Genomic DNA, 21,342 nt, shown 5'->3' with positions numbered 1-21,342 from the left:
ATGTTCAGAGTTCACGTTAAGTTCAGTGCAGGGAGTACAGTATACAGGAGTGCTTTTAAGTGAAGTGGGTGATTGTGGGTTTTTTTTTAGGAATGTCACTGTTTCTCTGAAGTTTGCCATCCACAGCTTTGACATCTGAAACTCCCAGCCTGATATCCTTTACATCATATCAGCCGCTACGGATAATATTGGAAAAAGAAACCATTCCTCTCACTCTACTAGTCATCAGAGACTGAAGCTAAGCTTTGTGATTTATATGAATGAGCAAAGTGTGTCAGAGATCTCTTGATCACAAAGTGAGGGAACGTTAAATCGGACGATTGTTTTATTTAATGCAAGTTAGAGATAGGCTGTATTCAAATTCCAAAAATCTTCAAAACTTTCCCACTCTGTGTTGCTGTCTCCTGAGAGACACTCGATCTAACAGCATCATTCTTCTGGGATGGTGGTCGCTAGGATCTTCTTTGCTGGTGGTTTTTGGCTCAAAGCCACATCCTTAATGTCCTTGCATAAAACATTACAGATCCTCTGCACCATGTCTGCTGTCAGGCACAACTAAGACAGCCTTACTGGGCTTAGAGCCAAGAGGGAGTCAGCAAAGGAGCCCATGCAGAATCAATTATGGGGCAGTTACATATATAAGTAGCCCTGACAATGTCAAGGTTGTATGTTGTCAATAAGGCATGTAATCTTGACCTGCGTGTATATTGTGTAATACTTTGTGTAACTATGAGTAAGTTGATTTTATTCAATAAGTGGATTTTATGGAATATGTGCTTCAGAATTCTTCTCACAGCGGACTTATTTTAAAGTGTAGCTGTCATCCTGCAAGCAATGTGAGATCCTTAATGTCTTCAGGTTAGCTATTTTTTAAAGCAAAGGTCATTTTTCTTGACAGTGGGAGGCTGTTCCCTCACATTTGTTTTAGAGCTGGAGCATATAAATAAGACTCTTGTTTCCACTTCCCATGTTAACGCAGGGTTTCCACATCATTTGATGAGCTACACTCGCTTCTAATTGCATCCATACGTTGTTTAATATCTTCAAAACGCACTGGAATTCCCAGACCATCACAGACAGAAACAGGCAGGCAGACATACTGGTGACACAAAGAAAGATTTGAAAACCATAGTTGTTTATGGACTCATTTTTCCCACCAGAAATCAGGCAGTTTTACTTTGATCGAAACCTAACCATGCATGCATAGAAGTGACAGATCTTAACACACAGATAAACATAATACTGTAGGTTGACTCCGCACAAATACATATGTGAATTCCACAGAAACTTAATGAGTTTTTTCCTTTCCTGGTTTTTCATTTTCTTCCTCTTCTCTTTTTCTCTCCGTGTCCCCCTCTTCACCAGGTCTCAAATCTATTATGAAGAAAAATGGTGTTGCTGACAAGCAGGGGAACAAGGGTGCCAAGAAAAACCTGAAGTTTGTTGGGGTGAATGGAGGGTAAAATCTTCTTTTTAATCAGCATCCAATTCCTGTGTGATTTATACCTTTCTGAGTGCTGCATTTTTTCTTTATTTACTTACTTATTATATGTGGTATATGTGTGTCTTTGCATGTTTTGCTTTACATTCTTACAGGATAATTAACCCTCTGAACCCCAAAATGTGCCAGAAGGTTTAAAAGTACAGTTTATTCACACCATTGTTGGATTTTCAGCTTTCTGACAGTCTTTTTTGCACTAATCACATGTGATATGCAGTTCAAATGGAAAAAATAAGCAAATCTAAGCAAAAAATGTTGTATTTCATCAAAATCACTTGGGCCAAAACATAAAGTACTTGCAGTAGCCACATTATGTGAAAAACAAGAACAAACAGTAGAGTGATAAAAATTCAGGGACTCCTCAGCTGAACTGCAGGTTGTGCTTACACAGAGTAGATAGGAGACATGAGACATAAGTATGGAAACAAATAAAAGGTTAGTAGTAGTAAATATATCAGTGACCACATCGGCATCAGCCGATATTAGTGTTATTTCCCATATATCGGTATCCGTCTGATGAACAAATTTAGCTGATGTGAAAAACCGATGATTGTCTAACATGAGCGCCTTTGTCTCTATCTTTTATATTGCTGCTATTTCACAGATGTTTTTACTTAAACATTAAATATGTTAAAATATGTTTTACTTTTGTTATGTAACAAAGGAGACTATGGGGTCTAATTTGGTATGGGCTTCTTTTAAATCGTTTTCATGTTCTCACAGTGCTTCCTTTTACTAATTTTTCGGTGTGAACAAAAATTGAATATCAACATCATTAGTATCGGTTATCGGCGATATCAGAAATCTTTTTTTAAGATTATTTTTCTGGTGTTTTTGCCTTTATTAGTCAGAACAGTGAGAGAGTGAGACAGGAAAGGGGGGAGAAGAATGGGGGGAGACCTTGCAGCAAATTGTTTTGAGCGGAGTCGAACTCACGAACGCCGCGCCGGGGAACTACAGCCCCTGTTCATGGGTCGCCCGCTCAACCAGGTGAGCTACAGGGGCGCCCAGGTGATATCAGAAATCTTAATATTGGTATCTGCCAAAAAATTTTAATGTCATGCATCACTAGTTAGTAGTACCATAATTTTTTTATGCAGTCATTTTATTGAATATCGTTAAACCTGTGGGCACATGCACTGTAAAGAGTGTATCTGAGCTGTAGCTGAATGACAGTACTGTTTCAAATAAATCTCTCTTTTGCTGTGGAGATGACAGTTTACTTTTGACTTATGACTTTTGCAGATTCTAACAACTTGAAATGACATGTTGTCCCTTTAAACTAGTATTCTAGCTTCATCGAAAGCGCAAAAATTAGATTTACTACTTCTTTAGCATTGCGCATTTGATGTCACGACATTTACGTTTCTTCTCATTTTTGTGCTGCAACTCAACTAAAGCTCTAAGAAAAGGAGTGTGTTTCCACTTGATGCAGTTGGTCCAATAATTCTCTTTTTTCAGTATACTAATACAAGTTTTCATCAGTTCTAGTAAAATAAATAATCAAAGACATTTAAATTTTATTTATTTTATCTTTATCTCAGAAATGCTCAAATTCCTGTACATGTTCAAATCCACGGGCCCATTCAGTCCATTTAGTTAATTCATTTTAAAGGTTATATCAAGTCAAGATAGAAAATTAACTGTCCGTGGAGCAGTTGTTACACTTAATTATTCAGAGTGTGACAGCTTTCATGTTGATCATCTGGTTTGAACTTTGAAGCCCAGCTGGGTCTCACTCATCCACTTCTCACAGTTCGTCACAGCGACTCATTTGAAGGCAGACTGCCCTGAATCTGACCTGACTGCCGCTACCGCAAGTGTGAATGTGTGTTTGCGCATGAATACGTGTTTGACATTATGCGATGTGTGTGCACAGTTGTCAGCGCTGATGGTGTCTCGGCGCGCTGTGTGAGCGTGCTCGTGTCAGCACTGGCTGATGCTAGATGCAGTGTGGGAGTGTGCGACTGTGTGTGTGTGTGTGTGTGTGTGTGTGTGTGTGAAAGCTGATGAATTTTAAGTAAGGAGATGGTAGCGGTGGGAAGAACAAAGGTGTATCTCTTATGCAGGGAGAATATTTTTTCTGGCTGGGGTGATTCTGTTAGCTGCCTGATGTTACATTTATAACATGAAACACCTGTATACGCACAAAGTCGTGTTTTTGTGAGGACGTTGTATTCACTGATAGAAATTCCGTGGATGCTTTACCTAACCTCACACCCTGACTTTGGCTAACCTTAACCATTTGTCAGAACTAAGTGTGCTTCTACCCTGTGAGAAAAAGCAGCTTATTATGGGGAGGTGGCGTAAACATTTACAGGGTTGACCCCTGAATCTGCCCTTTTAGCCTTTTTGTTTCAGTCGACCCTGATGTTGACTCAAACAATGATTAATAGATACTATATCTTCAGTTCTGTGAAAGAAAACAGAACAATAGAGGTGAAAAAATGTACACAAATTTTCTTTGTTGTGTTTACCCAATCATGCTGTTGTCTTCAAGTTTAACCAATCAACATCAAGCCCCTAACAGTAGTTTTTCAACCTCAAAAAAGTTCTACAGTGTTCTTAAACGTGCTCTAAAACGACCCACAAGTTCCTGCAGTGGAAAATGGCTTATTGTGACTATCCATCCATCCATTATCTATACACCGCTTAATCCTCATTAGGGTCGCGGGGGGGCTGGAGTCTATCCCAGCCGACTTAGGGTGAAGGCAGGGGACACCCTGGACAGATCACCAGTCTATCACAGGCTACACTTAGAGACAGACAACCAAGCACACTCACATTCACACCTACGGACAATTTAGAATCACCAATTAACCTCAACATGTTTTTGGACTGTGTGGGAGGAAGCTGGAGAACCCGGAGAAAACCCACGCTGCACGGGGAGAACATGCAAGCTCCATGTAGAAAGATTCCGGTGCCCCACCGGGACGCGAGCCGGCAACCTTCTAGCTGCGAGGCAACAGTGCTAACCAACTGTGCCACCCTGCAGCCCTATTGTGTCTATTGTGAAGCAAATAAAAAACATTTTCATTTATCAGTTCCACATTATCTCAGACATCAGGTCTGTTCTTTCTCTGCCACATCTCAAGAAGGACATCTTTGCCTTTATTTCATCTGGTTTACATTGTTTCATTTAATTGCATTCAGGGTTGAGCAACAAAACAAACCCAGGCCTTCAGCTGGTACAAAACACAGCCACTGTGCTCTTAACAAAAGCCAGAAGACATAATCGGATCAGCCCTATTTTAGCCTCTCGTCACTGTTTACCGGTCAGTTTTAGAATTAATTGAGATTTGGAGATCACGTTTAAAGCACGTCATAGCTCAGCTCCCAGCTATATTGGTGGATTGCTGCTTTCCAATGACTCCAGATTAAAGCTGATCGGGCTTTCACAGGCAGAGACCCTCAGATATAGAACTTCCTGCTGGAGGGCTCTAGCTCTTTATTTTATTTCCTTTTATTTCTGCATTAAATATTATATCATTATTAGTAGTACTAATAGTAGTTGTAGTAGTCGTGGTTGTAATAGAAGTATGCACGCACACACACACACACACACACAGTAACTACTTCAGCAGTACTCACACTTCTAGACAGTGATCCACCTCTCTGTGTGAAGCTGCAGCAGATGCGACACCTGCAACCTTATTAGATGTTTTTTGTGCAGAAAACTCAACAAACTTCATAAATGTTTGCATGTTCACTCAGTCTCATTTTGTGTAAAACAAACTAACCTGATATGCTATCTTGTGCAGTGTTCCTAATTTGCACTAATTTGGCTCTAATGCATATCAACCTTTTTCTGGTTGACCTTATTATTGACACATGAAAACATTAACAGTGGTCCACAAACTTTATTTTATGAGACCAAAACGTTGTGAACTTCCAATTTAATTGTTAACAGTAATATTACACTACATTAAATTATTGTAATTGCAATACTTCAGTAGGTGGAAAAACTCAATATTTCTTTGTCTTCTGTCCTTCATTAGATTATAAAGCAGAGCACATGTTTAATCAAAGATTTCTTTCATGTTTTACCAGTTCCAGTTGTTCTGTTATTCTTGAGAGGTATTACCTCCTGTATATTAAGGACACGGCTGCCAGGAGTTAATTTGTTTTATTCCGACGTTCCTGTTCTTACATTCCTGAGCTTCACTGTTTTCTGACCTGCTCACCTTTGCAGTGTTGTTTCAGAGTGTTGTTGTGAGGTCTGTTCCTTCCTCCCGGTTTCACAATGACCTGCAAACATACTCCAGAAGCTATTCTCAAGAACAAATAATTAATTATTAGTGGTATTGCAAGGATCCACGCCTTGTAAACATGCACTCATATATTTCATGAGCTTCGAATAACTTGGAAAAACACTAGTTTACAAATAGTTTGTCTCTTGAGCCTTGTTTTACCCCCTGTTCTTTACTATAAATATCTACACATTTCTATTTTTCACTGCTCAGTTTCAAAGAAGAATGAGCAGATGTTATTTATAATGAGACAAACATGCCAGACAACAATATTTATATCTCTAAATATCTTGAGGCTTCTGCCCACACCAGGAAGTGGGAAGTTTGTATTTCTTCTCTTTGGATGGTCCAATGTGTCTTTGCTCTCCCTTGAGCCGCTCAGGAATCCAGAGAATGCCGTGGCCCCTGAACGCCTCTTGTGGTGCGGTTTGACAGTGTGTGTGTGTGTGTTTCTTTGAATAATCATGAATCACTGGCATTCAGTATCAGAGTTATCTGATGGTCGGCCTCATAGAGGTGCCTTCATGATGCACTGCAGTGATTGCACACACCACCAGCAGCCTCCACAGCTCTAAATATACATCATTAACCTTTCCTCAACGGACAAGGCTGTGTTTTGTACAAGGTTTGCATAAGTGAGAATGTAAACACACCTATGGATTTTTATGTGTATGTTTAATTATGTAAAGGATGTTGTCGGACATCTGGGCCAAGGCTGCATTAGACAAGCATCTTTCTCATGTCATATTTGTGGCCTAGCGGGGAATGACCTGCTAGTATTTACCCAGCCTTGGCTGAAGTTGACTTTTCTGCTCCCACATTAGTTTTACCTGCTTAGATGTGTCATTGATGTGGCTGCTTGTGTATCAAAATTCTATCCATGTGCTAACTTTTAGGGAAGAAATGCGAAAGTAAATATTCTAAACCCGAAGACGGACAAAAATATCTTGCATGGTTTATTTAAAGAGTTTGCTCACTTTTAAGGTAAAACCTGATAAATCATTCAACGCTCAGTATGGAAAAGCTTCAGCGCACGGAATTATCTGGTGGATTTTGGGTGTCAAGCTTCCGTAATTGTGCTCATGTTTACTTGTCTGTGTCCTCTTCAAGATACGAGACTACGTCCAGCGAGGAGTCCAGCGGAGACGAGAAGTCGAAGGTGGAGGCGGAGGAGGAAGACAGCTCAGAACCAGAAGTGGAGAAAGAGAAGGAGAAGGAGGGGGAGGAGGAGAAGGAGGAGGAGAAGGAGCCTGAAGAGGGAGCAGAAACCCAGGAAAAAGATGCAGAGGCCTCAGCTGAAGTAGGGGGTGCTGTGGCTGAAGAGAAGGAGGTTGAAAGAGGCCTGCTGGATCCAGAAGATATCCATGATCTGCTGGAGGAGGAGGCTGTAGGGTGAGACTGCAGAGTCTTGTGTTAAGTGGCTTCACCATAGCTGCGAGTCTGGAGGTTATCTGTGCTGCTTCAGAAATGAAACTACAGATTTTTCTTATGGCAGCTACAGTGATACCACATGGGTACTCTAAGAGCTGATTGTAGGCTGCTTGTGTTTTCTCCTACAAATATGGACTCCGATTACTGAGAAGCAACATGAGATGAAGCCCGATAGAAAAATATTTAGTTACAAGCTTTCTTACAACACACACACTTACTTGCCTATTTGCGAGTAGTCGAGTGCCTTCTGTGATGTACTTCGAGTAACAAGGTTTAAGTGCCTGTTGAGAGAACAAGTTTGTGGAAGTGTATCAAAGCTCACGTATTTCATGAGAAGATCACTCATTCATATACTAGCATAGCTTGATGGAGCTCACATGTTTTGTTGACTTTATTTAGTTTCCACACAATTTTCCACATTATTTATATAATGTAGAGTTAGAAACAGATGGGAAAGCACATATTCAGGTGTCCACAGTTAATTAGTCTTGCATAGACAGACTTATCTACATAGCGCAGTGTCAGCACTGAAGAATAATTTAGCTCCACCTCATTATCCTTCTGCCACATGGGAAAAAAAATGCCCTGGTGTGTTTGCATTTCTTTAAACCATTTACAACCATCATGGGCCGCGCTAAGCCCAGGATGCAGTGATGATGCCCCTGCACAATAGGGACTGGGGAATTGTTTTGGTGGAGCATTTGCACACTTGAGGGCGAGCGTCTCAATCAGTCATTAAAATGACTGATCATCAAAAGAATGAAGCAAGTCTGTAGAGTAACAGGCAGATAGTAGAAGGGGCGGAGAAAGCTGTGTAATTAGGCAATCACTAGTAAATCAAGTTTTCTAGAAGCACATGGGTCTACTGTATAAAAATAGGGACATAACGTGATTTTTTAAAACGGTTTATATCTGAATAGATTTCTGAATAAGAAATATATTTCTCTAAGTTAAGGATATTGTATTTAATATTTGGCCTGTAGCATTTTAACAACCCAGTTTTTCATGAACAACTTGGATCAAAATGAAGACCATGGTTCAAAACCATACAGCTTATAAGCATGAAGTATTGACGTGTGCATGTAATCACATGCGTGTTGAAACAGATGTCTATGCATTTCAATTCTCTGAACTTAACATACTGCCATCACTGCTCGCATGCACACAGCAGGGACAGAAATGCAAATGCTGCAACAATCCCTCTGGCACATTTAGTTCATGTGTACCTGCTCACTTGGATCCTCCCAACAATTGCTTGTATCATACAATAAATAAAATGTAACATACAGGGCATCCAGGTAGATGGCAGTGACATGGGCTGGTTCTAGACTGAGACAGGTGCTGAATGATGACTCAGTATACAGTACAGAGGGCAACACACACATACACACAGACACACAGGAATCCAGGAAACACACACTCAAACCTACTAACACTTTTCTAAAAACTCTACACGGACTCACTCATGCACTGTAAGCTACTGTGTTATACACTTTGAGGTAAAGCTCACACAAGCAGACACACAACTTGCTCCGACACACTTTAATTCAAGCTGCTCTCGTACTATCAAAGCTCTCAGACACTCACACAGACACACTTCACTCCATAAAGTACCGGGAGTCCAGAGCAAAACAAATAAGACGCAGTGTTGTCCTCCCTGCCACTGACTGATCACTTATCAGTCTCAGGAATACGGGCAGGGCTTAGGGCCACAGGGCCAGGCAGTGTATGGGGGCCCTGGGATAAGACAGGGCTTATATTAACTCATCACTCAGTACCCGCCCCATTATTCCTATGTGTTTGGGTGTGTGTAGCTGCGCATGTGTGTTATTGCTAGATGACAAGTAGGGTACACATTGTGACCTGGTGAGGCTCTAAGCAGCTGGAGATGTACAGTTTGCATGATGGATGACCAGTCTGAGCACTCTGTGGATATTATCGGGCAGTGAATCAGAGCAAAGTGTTACCACTGAGGTTTGCATGTGTTATCAGCGTGTCAGACGGCTGACTGATGTGTGTGAAGCTGTGGAGGCTCGCAAGGCATCTCTTATTTTCTTGTTTTCATCTCTGACAGAATTTAGACAAGAAGCAAAGTAGCTGTCTCTTGGCCATCTTGTTTTCCAGACTTGATGGTGTTCTCACATTAAAGCGGAAAAAGAAAACAATAGGACTGGGTGTGAAGTGTGCTGGCTGACACAACAATATTGGAGAGCTTAAGGGAACCAAGAAAAGGTCAAGCAGACCAGTGAGGGAAAGTAACTTGGAGCATTTACTAAATACTGCACTTATGAACAAATTTAAGGTAGTTAATTTGAGTCTCATGACACTTGATTCTTTTACTCCACTGCACTTTAGAAGGAAACATTACATATTTTACTTCACTATATTTATGTGACAGCTTTAGTTACTTTATTATTTAAGATTCTTGCCCACAAAACATATTGAGACCTCGTAAAATATGATGTTTTGTTATTAATTCAGCTACACTATAGTGAGTACAAGCACAGCTAAAACGATCAGTTGATGAATCCCTGAATTGGCCTGTATAGATCAGCAACCATTTAGCTCAGTGTTCAGGGGTTTTTGTTCTGTGTTTTTGTTCTTTTTGAGAAAAAATATAACATTGTTGGCTATTTTCTGAATTTTTCCAAACTAAAGTGACAGTTCGTAGAGAAAATAATTACCAGATTAATGCATAATATCAAAAAATATTTTTAAAAGCAGTAGTTCAAAATGAGCTTCACTTCAAGCAACTACAACAGTGATGTTCTGCTTTTACATTGCATGAGTGATAATGATTAATAATACAAAATATAATCGTATAACTGTCACGGGGAGAGTTTTCTGCGCTACGTACTTTAATTTTAAGTACCATAGTAGTTTGTCATGAAAATACTTACTTATACTTTATTTAAGTAAGGTTTAAATGCTGGACTTTACTTGTTACGGTATAGTTGGAATGTACAGTGGAGCATTTCTACTTTTGCCTAAAGCTGAGACATGCATAAGAAACACCACCATGTGATTTAATACATCCCCCAGCTCTGCTCTTTCTATTCAATATAATGTCTGAACATTAACACATGAACATAAACATGCAATTGAATCAGCCACAGTCACGGCCAAGAGCCTTTGCTACACTTAACAGAAACCCAAATTATTTGAAGTCGCCACTCATCACCAGCTTGAATGGTAAATCTATCTACATAACCTCCAACTTACTTACGGTCAAACATACAACTCCTTACTCTATCATCTGTCTTTTTGTTTTCAGGGAAAAAGTTGACAAGGCCTTTATAGACGCCTGCCTGTATGTGAAGGACCGCATGGAAGAGGTTTCATCCCCAGATAAAGAAATGGTAAGAATTTCTTTTTGCTGTACAGAATCAAAAAACGGATAAAAAGCTATTTTTATTTTGGGAAACTGCTTCTCTGTTGATCTTCTTTTAAACTCTATGACCTAATAGAGTAGAAACATGTGGAGTAATTTAGTTTATAGTGCTGTTCCTCGGGCTGGAAATGCAAGCTACTCAACAGCCCAAACAGTAAAAAATGATGCTCAGGGAGCAGTAAAAAAAAAAAAAAAAAATGCTGTCACAAGCAGCTTTTTCATTTTATATCTTTGCTCTCCTTCCTCTCTCCTCAGCGTCAGGTTTTAGTGGTGCTCTACCAGGAGTGGTTCAGGGTCTCCAGTCAGAAAGAGTCACAGGCGGATACCGTCAGGTTGTACCTGCGACAGGTGGGATTGACCACACCCACTCTGCTACCGTACGTCGTTAACCTGACAGATGGTAATGGAAACATGGCCCTCCACTACAGTGTTTCGCATTCCAACTTCCCTGTGGTCAAACTGCTGCTGGATACTGGTGAGATGCAGACACACTCAGCTACACTGACAACCGAATTCAGAACACGTGAACATAAATACTGAAGGCAAGATATTGTAACCTTGCCAAAAAATGTCCTCTCATCTCGCCTATTCAATCTGTGTGTCCAGGTCTATGTGAAACAGACAATGTGAACAAGGCAGGCTATACTCCGGTGATGCTGGCTGCGTTGACGGCTGCTGAGAGCCCCGATGATCTGGAGGTGGCACAACAGCTGTTGAAGCTGGGCGATGTCAACTCACGCTCCAGACAGGTAACACACACTAAATACTTGCACTGACACGTGGATTTGTTGTGCTGTGTATGAGGTGTTATTGGACTAAAGGATGCTGTATTTCAGGAACGGTAAGACTGGGAATTAAGTCAATCCTCTGGAGAAATCAGGGGTCACTTTACAAGAAGAATGTTGGAGTCAGCTGTTTTTTCTCGACTGCAGGGCTATCTTTAGCAGGCACCATACAGAATTTATGAAAACGAAAGGAATAGCTTTTAGAGTAACAGAAGCATATTGAGCTCACAGAAAGTTACATGTATGTGTAGAAATAAACTCTCAGTCTTTGTTATATTTACTGTATGCATAGTGAGTTTGCAAGAATTAATTCCAAACCTTTTAAATCGCTTCGTCACTTTTACCTCCCCGCTCCTTCCTTCCTTTCCTCCCACCTCCCCGACGCTGCATCACTCTTCATATATAAATATCTTCCTCTCATAGCTGCCCTCTCGCTGTTTAATTCTAATTCTGCTTTTCCCACTCTTTCTCTAGGCGGGCCAGACAGCGCTCATGCTCGCGGTGAGCCACGGCCGCGTTGCCATGGTGAAGCTGCTCCTGAGCTGCGGCGCGAATGTAAATGCTCAGGACCGCGAGGGATCTACGGCCCTGATGTGCGCCAGCGAACACGGACACACAAACATCGCTCGTCTGCTGCTGGAGACAGGTCGCTGTGACACCAGCCTCGTAGATAAGGTATCCTGGGAAGTTATGCTGTTTTACAGGACTGCTGTAAACTTGTAGGTGGTTCGTGTCTCATTTAAGATGGTTTAAGGGGAACAAAGGTGAGATGAGTTCTGAAAGTGTCATTTTCATTAACAGCTCTTTTCTTATTTTTATAATTGGACATGAAGTGAGTGATTTGTACGATGCTCCCTACTGTGTGACCTGCAAGAGTGTAGATACACAGACCCTCCTATCCACATAACACTGTGTAGGTCTGATTTGAATCATGCTTATGGGGCAGATCTTTGGTCCTCCTGCCATCTGGAGACAGAGGCAGTAGTCTTCTAACTACACAGGTACAGCTCTACCTGTTACATGTGGATGAACTGTTGTCTTAGTATGTTATAAAAGTTACAGAATGTACGAAGTGTGTCAGAAAAGTCCCAGGACTGGTGTCACAAAAGACATATTTTAAACCCAAACTACAAACTAGGAGTTTTCCCCTTCAGACTTTCAACCAGGGCGTCTACAAAGAGATTTTTTTTTGCTTCGTTCAGTGCGTGAGAAGAGGCAAGAGTTGTGGCAGGACAAGTGGTGGCTGCTTCACCATGACAACATGCCTGCTCACAATGCCCTGAGCATCCCACAGTTCCTGGCTGAGAAGAACATCTCCATGCTGGAGCAACCTCCCTACTCACCCCACCTGGCTCTGTGTAATTTTTTCCTCTTCCCCAAGCTCAAGGGGGTCATCAAGGGGACCAGTTTTGAAGACGTGGACGACATCAAGATGGCTGTGACTGTAGCTGCAGAGGATCCCGGAAGAATCCTTCCAGGAGCGCATGGCAGCGTGGCAGAGAAGGCTGGGAAAGTGTGTTAGACTGCAGGGGGATTACTTTGAAGGGGAAAACTTGCAGTTTGTAGTTTGGATTTGAAATAGATCTTTTGTGACACCAGTCCTGGAACTTTTCTGACACACCTCGTAACTCAGGCCAGGTCTTTTTAACTCACTGATTAATGTGTTTGATCTATCATAACAATAAAACCATAATATTGTGTAGGTCCTTCTCATTATGCCAAAACAGCTCTGACTTGGACAAAGGGGGTGTCTGGGACTGTCCTACTGGGATGTTGGCAGCGGATCTTTTGTGTCCTGTGTGTTGCAGAGTGGGACCTTTATGAATCAGGCTTGTTCTGATGCATCCCGTAAACGCTTGGTCAGTTTATAATCTAGAGAGTTTGCAGACCAGGTCAACACTCTGAGCTCTTTGTCGTGTTCCTCGAGCTTTTTGTAGTACAGTAGTGCACATAGTCCTGCTGGGGTGCTTGCTCAGAAACAGTGTTAAAGTGGATGGTACACGTCAAAGTAACATCCACATGAATCCTAGAACACAAGGTTTATCAGCAGAGAATTGCATTATAAGGAGATGATCAGTGTTATACACTTTATCTTTCAGTGGTTTTAATGTTGTGGTTGGTTGGTTTATATGAAACATCGTACTGAGAAAGATGCAGCGGTGCTCTCAAAAGATGGCCTCGCTGTGAATTCACCTGTGTCCCCATAGCAGCCTATTTGTACATGGAACAACTGTCTAATTAGTCTCATTCAGTTCACTGCTTCGTTATAACAGCTAATTATTTGATGCTTGTATTACATAAATGGTCACATGACTTCCACGACCTCACTCACAGATGCACTGAAATGTGCGATCAGATATTCGGCTGGCCAGTGTCAGATGCTCAGTAATGCTGTCGTCATACAGTGGCTGGCCCACACATAGTAGATTGATTGTTCAGCCTAGTAGGCTCCATTGATTTCTTCAGATTGTAAATTCCACTCTGCAGTTTGAGATGCCCGGTGAGAAAACAATGAAATCATGACCGGTGCCTTCCTCTGCCAGAGCACTACGCTGTTGCAAAACTGCACACAACATGAAAAGTGTTAAAAGAGCTCAGTATATTATATAACTTGGATTTGATCGAACGGTGTGGTTGACAGAGATGAATCTGCTGTAAACAGACGCAACTTTAAATCATCCTATAAATCAAACCTGTGTCTCTGGTAGATCATTTGCTGCGTAGCTCTCTGACAGCATGTGAGCACACACACTATATTTAGTGGCGATGGAGGCGAACGATCTCAAAACTGAGGCGAGCAGTTCTAAATTATATGCGTGCAAGTCAAGCAGTTTGTTTAACAAGTTGCGAAATTTACAGCAGTACAGTGTGATACAAAACATTCACACTGTTTTCAGACGACTGTGTTCCCGTGAGATGAGGTCTCTCTGATTGTGCAGCCTTGTTTGCTGCAAAAATCTAATACCCAGCCTTTGATTAAAAGAATAAGTGGAAGCAAGCTGCAAGAATGAAGCAGAAAGTTAAAAACAAAAGCTTCACAGAAAGCATGACAGAGCACGGCCAGTTTTGTCAGCTGGGAAAATTCACAGCTGTATTATTTGATTAGTGTCTCGGTGTCAAGCACACAACCCTTCTTAAACTATGGAGAAGTGGGCTTGCAAGTGGTTGCGTTATGGAGAGCTTTGTGCTTTAAGCGGCAGGTTAGGGAGATTGTTATCCACAAGGACACAAGAACAGATTAAGCATTCTCATTTTTGTTATTTGCTAGTAGAGCATGATTTGAATGCTTGATAAGTGGCTAATCCTTGCACTGTAGATGAATACAGCAGCTGAAAATGAACCAAACAGCATTGCCAATGTTGGGTGAATTATTAATTTCATACTAATATCCATTTCCTAAATGTAAAAACAACAAAGACCATCCTTTGTGGCACTGATTAGGTGTTCGTATTTAAGTTAGTTGGGCTTGTTAGCAGTAATTCAATTCAATTCAATTCAATTCAATTCAATTCAATTCAATTCAATTCAATTCAATTCAATTCAATTCAATTTAACTTTATTTGTATAGCACAGTTTACAACACATGTTATCACACAGCGCTTAACAAAGTAAGGTATAGACCTTACAAATTTAAACAGAGAAACCAACAATCCAAAGTTGCCTTCGGACTTCCTTTGAGGGACCCGCCCCCCACAACACTTTCTGATCATAGACTGTATGCTTCAGGTTTGGCATTTGGCTACTTCATGCTCTTTTTAAAGCTGACTTAACAAGCAAGAGGTGGATTTGCTTATCATACCAGCGTTTGTTTCTAGAGACCGATCAATCACAAGGTATCCCTGCCATAAAAAGTACGCTGCTTTATTGTATGTTTCACTCTTAATGGGGCCAAAATTTACAAAATGAACTCCACGCTGTATTGAAAAAGTCTTTAAACTAACAACTGAGACCACAAATTTATAAGAAAAATGTTTATTGAGGTAACATATGAAGTGATAATTTTGTTTTTTTTCTCATACATTTCTATACAGTCTGATTTATTTTTTTAAACCAGAGGAGTCACCCCCTGCTGGCTTTTAGAAAGAAAGCACTTCTGCATCAGTTATATTAAAAATATATGTATATTTTTTTCAATAGATGAGAAAAAAAAAACAAGGTCACATTGAGGTAATTAATGGTACTGACTTTGCAAAAAGGATGTAGAATGTTCTCATATTAAAGTAACAATAAAATGTACAGTAAATGTTTTAGAATTTGTATTTTTCTTTTACATTTTCTGAAATAAATGATTAGATGAGATTACGATTTTTCAGGTCTTTGCAGACCTTAACAGGTGTTTGGCATTTCAAGACAGACAGACTCTTGGGTTTTACTTCCAAAATACTAAACTCTTCAAACAATCTTATTTGTATGGTAATCAGGGCAGGTGGAGCATGTTCTGCACATTCTGACTGTGATGTCCACTTACTCGAAAGTGCGTTTAAACCAAAGCAACACTGCCACTGTCAGGATCACAACAGTCACTGCAGAGCGTTTGATGTGAAACTGATATTTTACCTCTGTTTTTTTCCCGTTAGAATGGTCAGACTGCTCTGTCGGTGGCAGAGGGAGCCTCTCACCAAGAAATAGTTGACCTTCTGAAGGCCCAAGCTGAGGGTAAAACCTCTGAGCCCACGTTTACCACAGACCTCCTCTGAGCCAGAGTCCTCCGAACCATTCCAGCTCGCCGAATACAACTTTTCCATTTCCATGACCCTCTGCCCACCGACATGGAGGGAAAAAACCTGAAATAAATACACAGTGACACCACACGGGACATGCATGTAAGACGTGGAACCGCGCCGAAACCTCTGAGAAGGAAGCGTTTCTTCCACGTCTCTGCCAACATGTCCTGTGGGTGTTCATGGATATGCTGCATCAACCACCGAAGTGGACGGACAAACAAAGCGAGCCGGCTGGATCGATGATTGGACGTCGCCATGGTGACAAGTGTGATTGACAAGATATTAAGGAAGACACAGGGTGAAAATACAAAGCAGGACACGGCATGAACAGAATGGCAAGTGGACAGAGAGATGCTCTGAACTGCTGCTTCTTATCATCATGTAACTCTTAAAGCAAAATACTAAGCACATGATCTACCTTTGAAATATGATATGAAATATAACATTATTTCTATTTTTCTTTTATGACATTGACATTGTTCTTTTCATATTTGGACATAAGCCATTATTGAGAACATAGTATATGTAGAATGTTATTCTACCAGATTATAACCATACAAACACAGAAACTGTATTTTCTACTGCACTTTTTTTATTGTGTTTGTGTACAGTAAATAGTCCTCTCTAATATCGGTGTCCAGAACAAACTACAGTATATATAAATGAATATATATATCTCCAAAAGTGTTAAATATGAATTTAAATAATAGAATAGATCCTCTTGTCAAAATTTCTTACAACTCAGTGGCTATTTGACATAATTTAACGTACTGTTTTTTTTTTTTTTGCCATAGTAATCATGTTTGTTTGTTTTTCACGTATGGAACATGACTGATCATCATGTGTGGATTATTGAATAACAAATGGTTTAGTCAGAGATGAAAAAAAAAAAAAAAGTTGGACACAAAAACATTTTTTTATAATATATTATATGACCATAGTGAAGAAAGACAAAAAAAGTCTTCTTACAAGAAGATTGTACTGAACAGAAAGTGCTGCATGCCAATACAGTTACTCCCCCTACTGGCTGTCTTGTGATACTAAACAGCAGTATGTTGTAATACTGTCTGTTCTCATGATAAACATCTCTCTCTCTCTCTCTCTCTCTCGCTCTCTCTCTCTCTCTCTCTCTCTCTCTCTATCCGTCCCTCAGTTCAAATATAATGTACGTCTTGTTCGCCTGCTCGTTTCAAATCATGTATGCAACTGCTACAAAATGCACAATGAATGTCAGGCTGGCTGTGACACATTCCAAGAAAAGAAAAAAAAACTAATGTAGCAAGTTTAGCTATACTGGCATGGATCATAGGACTAACAGACATCGGTGTTCATATTTCAAAACAGTGACAACTGACAACATGATAAATCTACAATAACGGGAGGTTGTTTTTCACAGTCTAAGAAGCAATATTAATGAAATACTACCATGTCAGTCAGAAACCAGGTAGGGTGAGTGAGCTTGGTCTTGCCTTAATCAGATCAGTCCTCCATCCGAGAGACGCGGTATTTCCCAGGGAGTAAAGTCCTTTTTCTGTTGTTTAACACAAACCCGTAAGCATTGTAAAGCAGGAGCAGTGGTCCTATAAAATGTTTACAATTCAGCATTTCCCACATCAGTGAACACTGCACATGTCAGACAAAGTGATCTAACCTAATATATTACTATAATAAATACATGAAATGATAAAATAATTTTATTTCTAATAACTTTATTTCACAGTGAGCCTCCTGCTGCTCCAGATCATGATGGCTAGAGATAACCGTGCTCTTAAAACGTATCTCTGAATGGGGTAAAGTCAGTCTGATAAGGTCGGTGAAGGTGGAATCTAAAGGGGAATACCACTCAGTTTTAAATTTAACTGCCATATCTGTGGTCTACAACGATCCAGTTTGCATTTACAGTTAGAAAATAACTTACTTTGTATTGAGGCAGGACTCCAGAAAACTAATCAAACTCTGGGGAGCTTTCTAGCGTTTGTTTCTTACCTACGAGTCAAACATCTCAGCTTACCAACGTTGGATTCCAAATGTAATCATTTGTTTCCATCAAAATATATTTGTATTACAACGCCATCTTATTCGCTCTGTAAACTTTTTCTGCAGCATCATCTGACCACCGATTCTGCACCAATATTCTGTTATTCCCTAATACTTTCTAAACATGGGCACTACTACAGGCTGACCATGAAGATTACATGAAGTATCTCCATTACTTGGAGCTACATGCATTGACTGAACATGTTTAGTAAATTTATCTTGATTTGCTGAGTCGCAAAGTAGCACAGATTTTCTCGACGACCAAGTTGCATTTACAGCATCAGTGAATCTCAATTTCTCAAACTCTGTGCAGCAATTCTGATCCCTACTGATTGTCTTGTGTGTTTGAGAACACAAATCAGAGTCAGTGTAGCTTCCCACATTTCAGACAGCCAAAGGACGATCAGATCTGTGCTGTCAGAAGGTTCTGGTGTATCTGGTCTTCCGTGCCTGCATATTACATCTTTTTAGAAGTGACATCTATGTTTAATCCGGTGTGACCCAGATGCAATAAGATTTCACATCTGGCCGAACACCAAAGAACTGAAATCGAATCTGTTTCACATGGGATTAAATATATATATATATATTTTATCTGTTCCTGTAAATCCAGCCAAATATATGTACATACAGTATTGTGAAAAGTATATAACAAGTATTGTCTGACAGTTTGCTCTAAAAAAAATTATATGAAGTATTTATTCCAAATGCTATATTTTTAAATCATATATAATATACTTATGTATGCATGGACAAATATTCAAATGATACTTCTTAAGGGAGAATTTGGATGATTAAAAATTATACTGAGTGTTCCCTGATGATGTGATTATTTGACTTTGGTTGGGTGGTTATAGTACATGTATGAACTGACGAGGTTGTGGACTGTCATGTGCCCTTTTATGCTACTTTTGACATGTGGGGTGTGGGGGATATAAAACAGATCTGACACTGACCTAGACTATGAGGGCGGAGTTTCCCTTGTTTAAATACCAGTCAGAGAAGCAAAGTCGAAGTACATGACAGAGTCAAATGTAAAAACCTGTCTGTAATATTCCTTGTACAACAGGCTTGTCTGTTACAAACCAGAGAACTACTTCTAAATAAATAAAGATTTAAAACTTATGAAATGCTTCATGTTGTCCCCTATGATTTCAGAGAGAGCTGCAAAGGTGCTACTATGTGTCAGGTTTCAAAGATTAATGACGTGTTCATGACAAAGAGTCATTTTGATCCACTGTACTACACAGTCCTAGCTGTGAAAAGACAAACAGTACATCCACTGGAAGTTGTTGACTTTTTTAAACAAGCAAATGTTTGATCCTCTTGAAACAGAGCCTGTTAACAAAGGTATGATACTAAATCAAATGACACATAAAACTGTCCAGTATCTATTATCTAGATTAAGTACCAGTGATTAGAACCTCTTTAGAGAACAACAAGTGGAACGTCACATCTAAAACCCTTATCTGAGGTCTGCTGTTCTCTGTGCTGTTGAGGTGTGTGGTGTCATCATGCTCTCTAAAGAGCTCTCTAAAGGCCTTTTCAGACATGAGATATAAAGTATTGCTGGCTTCATCTATATGTTAAAGTGACGGCATTCTGTCATTCAGAATCAGTACACATGCTATCAGTTGAAGTCTCATGCATGAGTTTAGTTTTCTTACAAGGTAAATGAATGTGAGTGTATTCCAGGAGAATATTTTTCTCCCGTTATTGCTTCATTAATTAGGGCCCGAGCACCCAAACGGGTGCGAAGACCCTATTGGAACTGCTCGGATTATTAGGGTCCGAGCACTAACGGTGCAAGGACCCTATTGTAATCGTTGTGATTATTATTATTATTATTTATTATTATTTTACCGACTTTTGAAACGCGATTTTGAGGGCCTAAACATGCTCAAAAACTCATTGAAATCGCCACGCACATCAGGACTGGCGAAAAATTTGATATTTTAAGGGACTTGGACATGTCACTGGCAAAATGGCCAAGCCCTAAACCCAACAGGAGGTATGTCATTTTGAAAAACCCCTGTGAGAGTTTTGGCTGACTTTTGGCCATTTTTGACCATTTTCAAAATCTATCTCCTCCTACAGGGAAGCTCGTACACACCTGAAATTTGGCCAGCACAAACTACAGGAGGTGGTGATTACACGTTAGTAAAACGGTCCGCACAAGTGTGACGGCGTGGAAATGGTGCCCCCCTGAATTTGGCCACAACGCCATAAAACACCAGAATACGAGACGCGCTGTGTCTGTGCTCCAGTCGGCCTGAAATTTTACACACGTGCTCCAAGTCTGAGCCAGAGCGTGTTTCCACTCCGGCCAACACGCACGCCGCCGTGGCCCACCACTAAACAGGAAGTGGCTCGTAACTAGGCCACACTTGCTCCGATCTGCCCCAAACTCCACATGCCGGATCACACCCCGCCGTGCGCGCAGGCCGACAAGCGTAGGGCGAGGACCCGTCCATCGCCGCTTGCGGCTTTAATTCAACATTGTTTCTCTTACTGAAATCATTTGCTGGGCATTTAGAAATCAGGCTCCCTTTCAAACAACACATAAAACTACTGTGGCGACTTTACAGTGAAGGTAATTCAAACACTGTGCACCATCACAAAGATCAGAGGGCAGAGCGAGAGAGCGTTTCTTCTTTTATTTTATGTATTTTCTCTTGAAACAAGATGTTAATGTGAGTCTAATAGCAAGGTTGGATAAAGTTTCTTGATTTACAACAACTGTTACAAAAGTGAGTATTAAAAATAAATAGTTTTTCAAAGCTAAAAATATAAAAACCATAAGAAGACATACGAAGTTAGTTTGGTACTTACCGATTAAAAACCTCTATATTAGGACATTATTATATTTTTCATTTGTCATGTCAGTAACCCTTGATCTAAGTATTCTGTGAATCTAAGATGATAACTATTGACACAGAAATATGTAATTATTTTTCTACATTCATCCAGTATCTATTAAAATGACAAAGGCACATTCAAGGGAAAGTAAACTGAAAGAAACTGTAACAACAGAAAGAAACTAAATCTACTCAACAATAACAGAAAAACAGTAACTGTTTCTACTATAACTGTACTTTGTGTAGTTGTACAACCTTCTCCAGTTTCTGCAGACAGACTTAATGAAACTGTCATCAAGCAGATGGTCTCAGTTCTGCAACTGATTAAGCAATGGTCCATTTCAAACTTGTTAGCTAAAGTGAAA

At 40.2% G+C, this 21,342-nt stretch overlaps 1 protein-coding gene across 1 annotated transcript in view; it reads left to right on the top strand.

Annotated features, from left to right (window-relative positions):
• kank4 (KN motif and ankyrin repeat domains 4) overlaps positions 1-19,244 on the top strand; it is a 90,639-nt gene extending 71,395 nt beyond the window's left edge. Inside the window, exons 4-10 of the mRNA XM_008288165.1 lie at positions 1,366-1,459; positions 6,862-7,143; positions 10,457-10,541; positions 10,829-11,048; positions 11,180-11,322; positions 11,833-12,033; positions 15,936-19,244. Of these exons, the coding sequence (XP_008286387.1) occupies positions 1,366-1,459; positions 6,862-7,143; positions 10,457-10,541; positions 10,829-11,048; positions 11,180-11,322; positions 11,833-12,033; positions 15,936-16,055 (1,145 nt within the window). The 3' untranslated portion in view covers positions 16,056-19,244. The remainder of the gene's footprint in view (positions 1-1,365; positions 1,460-6,861; positions 7,144-10,456; positions 10,542-10,828; positions 11,049-11,179; positions 11,323-11,832; positions 12,034-15,935) is intronic.
• The last annotated feature ends 2,098 nt before the right edge of the window (positions 19,245-21,342 follow it).

The sequence above is a fragment of the Stegastes partitus genome, unplaced genomic scaffold (assembly GCF_000690725.1).
Source record: "Stegastes partitus isolate 25-593 unplaced genomic scaffold, Stegastes_partitus-1.0.2 Scaffold544, whole genome shotgun sequence".
In the NCBI taxonomy this organism is placed as follows: Eukaryota; Metazoa; Chordata; class Actinopteri; family Pomacentridae; genus Stegastes; species Stegastes partitus.
This window is presented reverse-complemented; position numbering and strand designations above follow the sequence as displayed.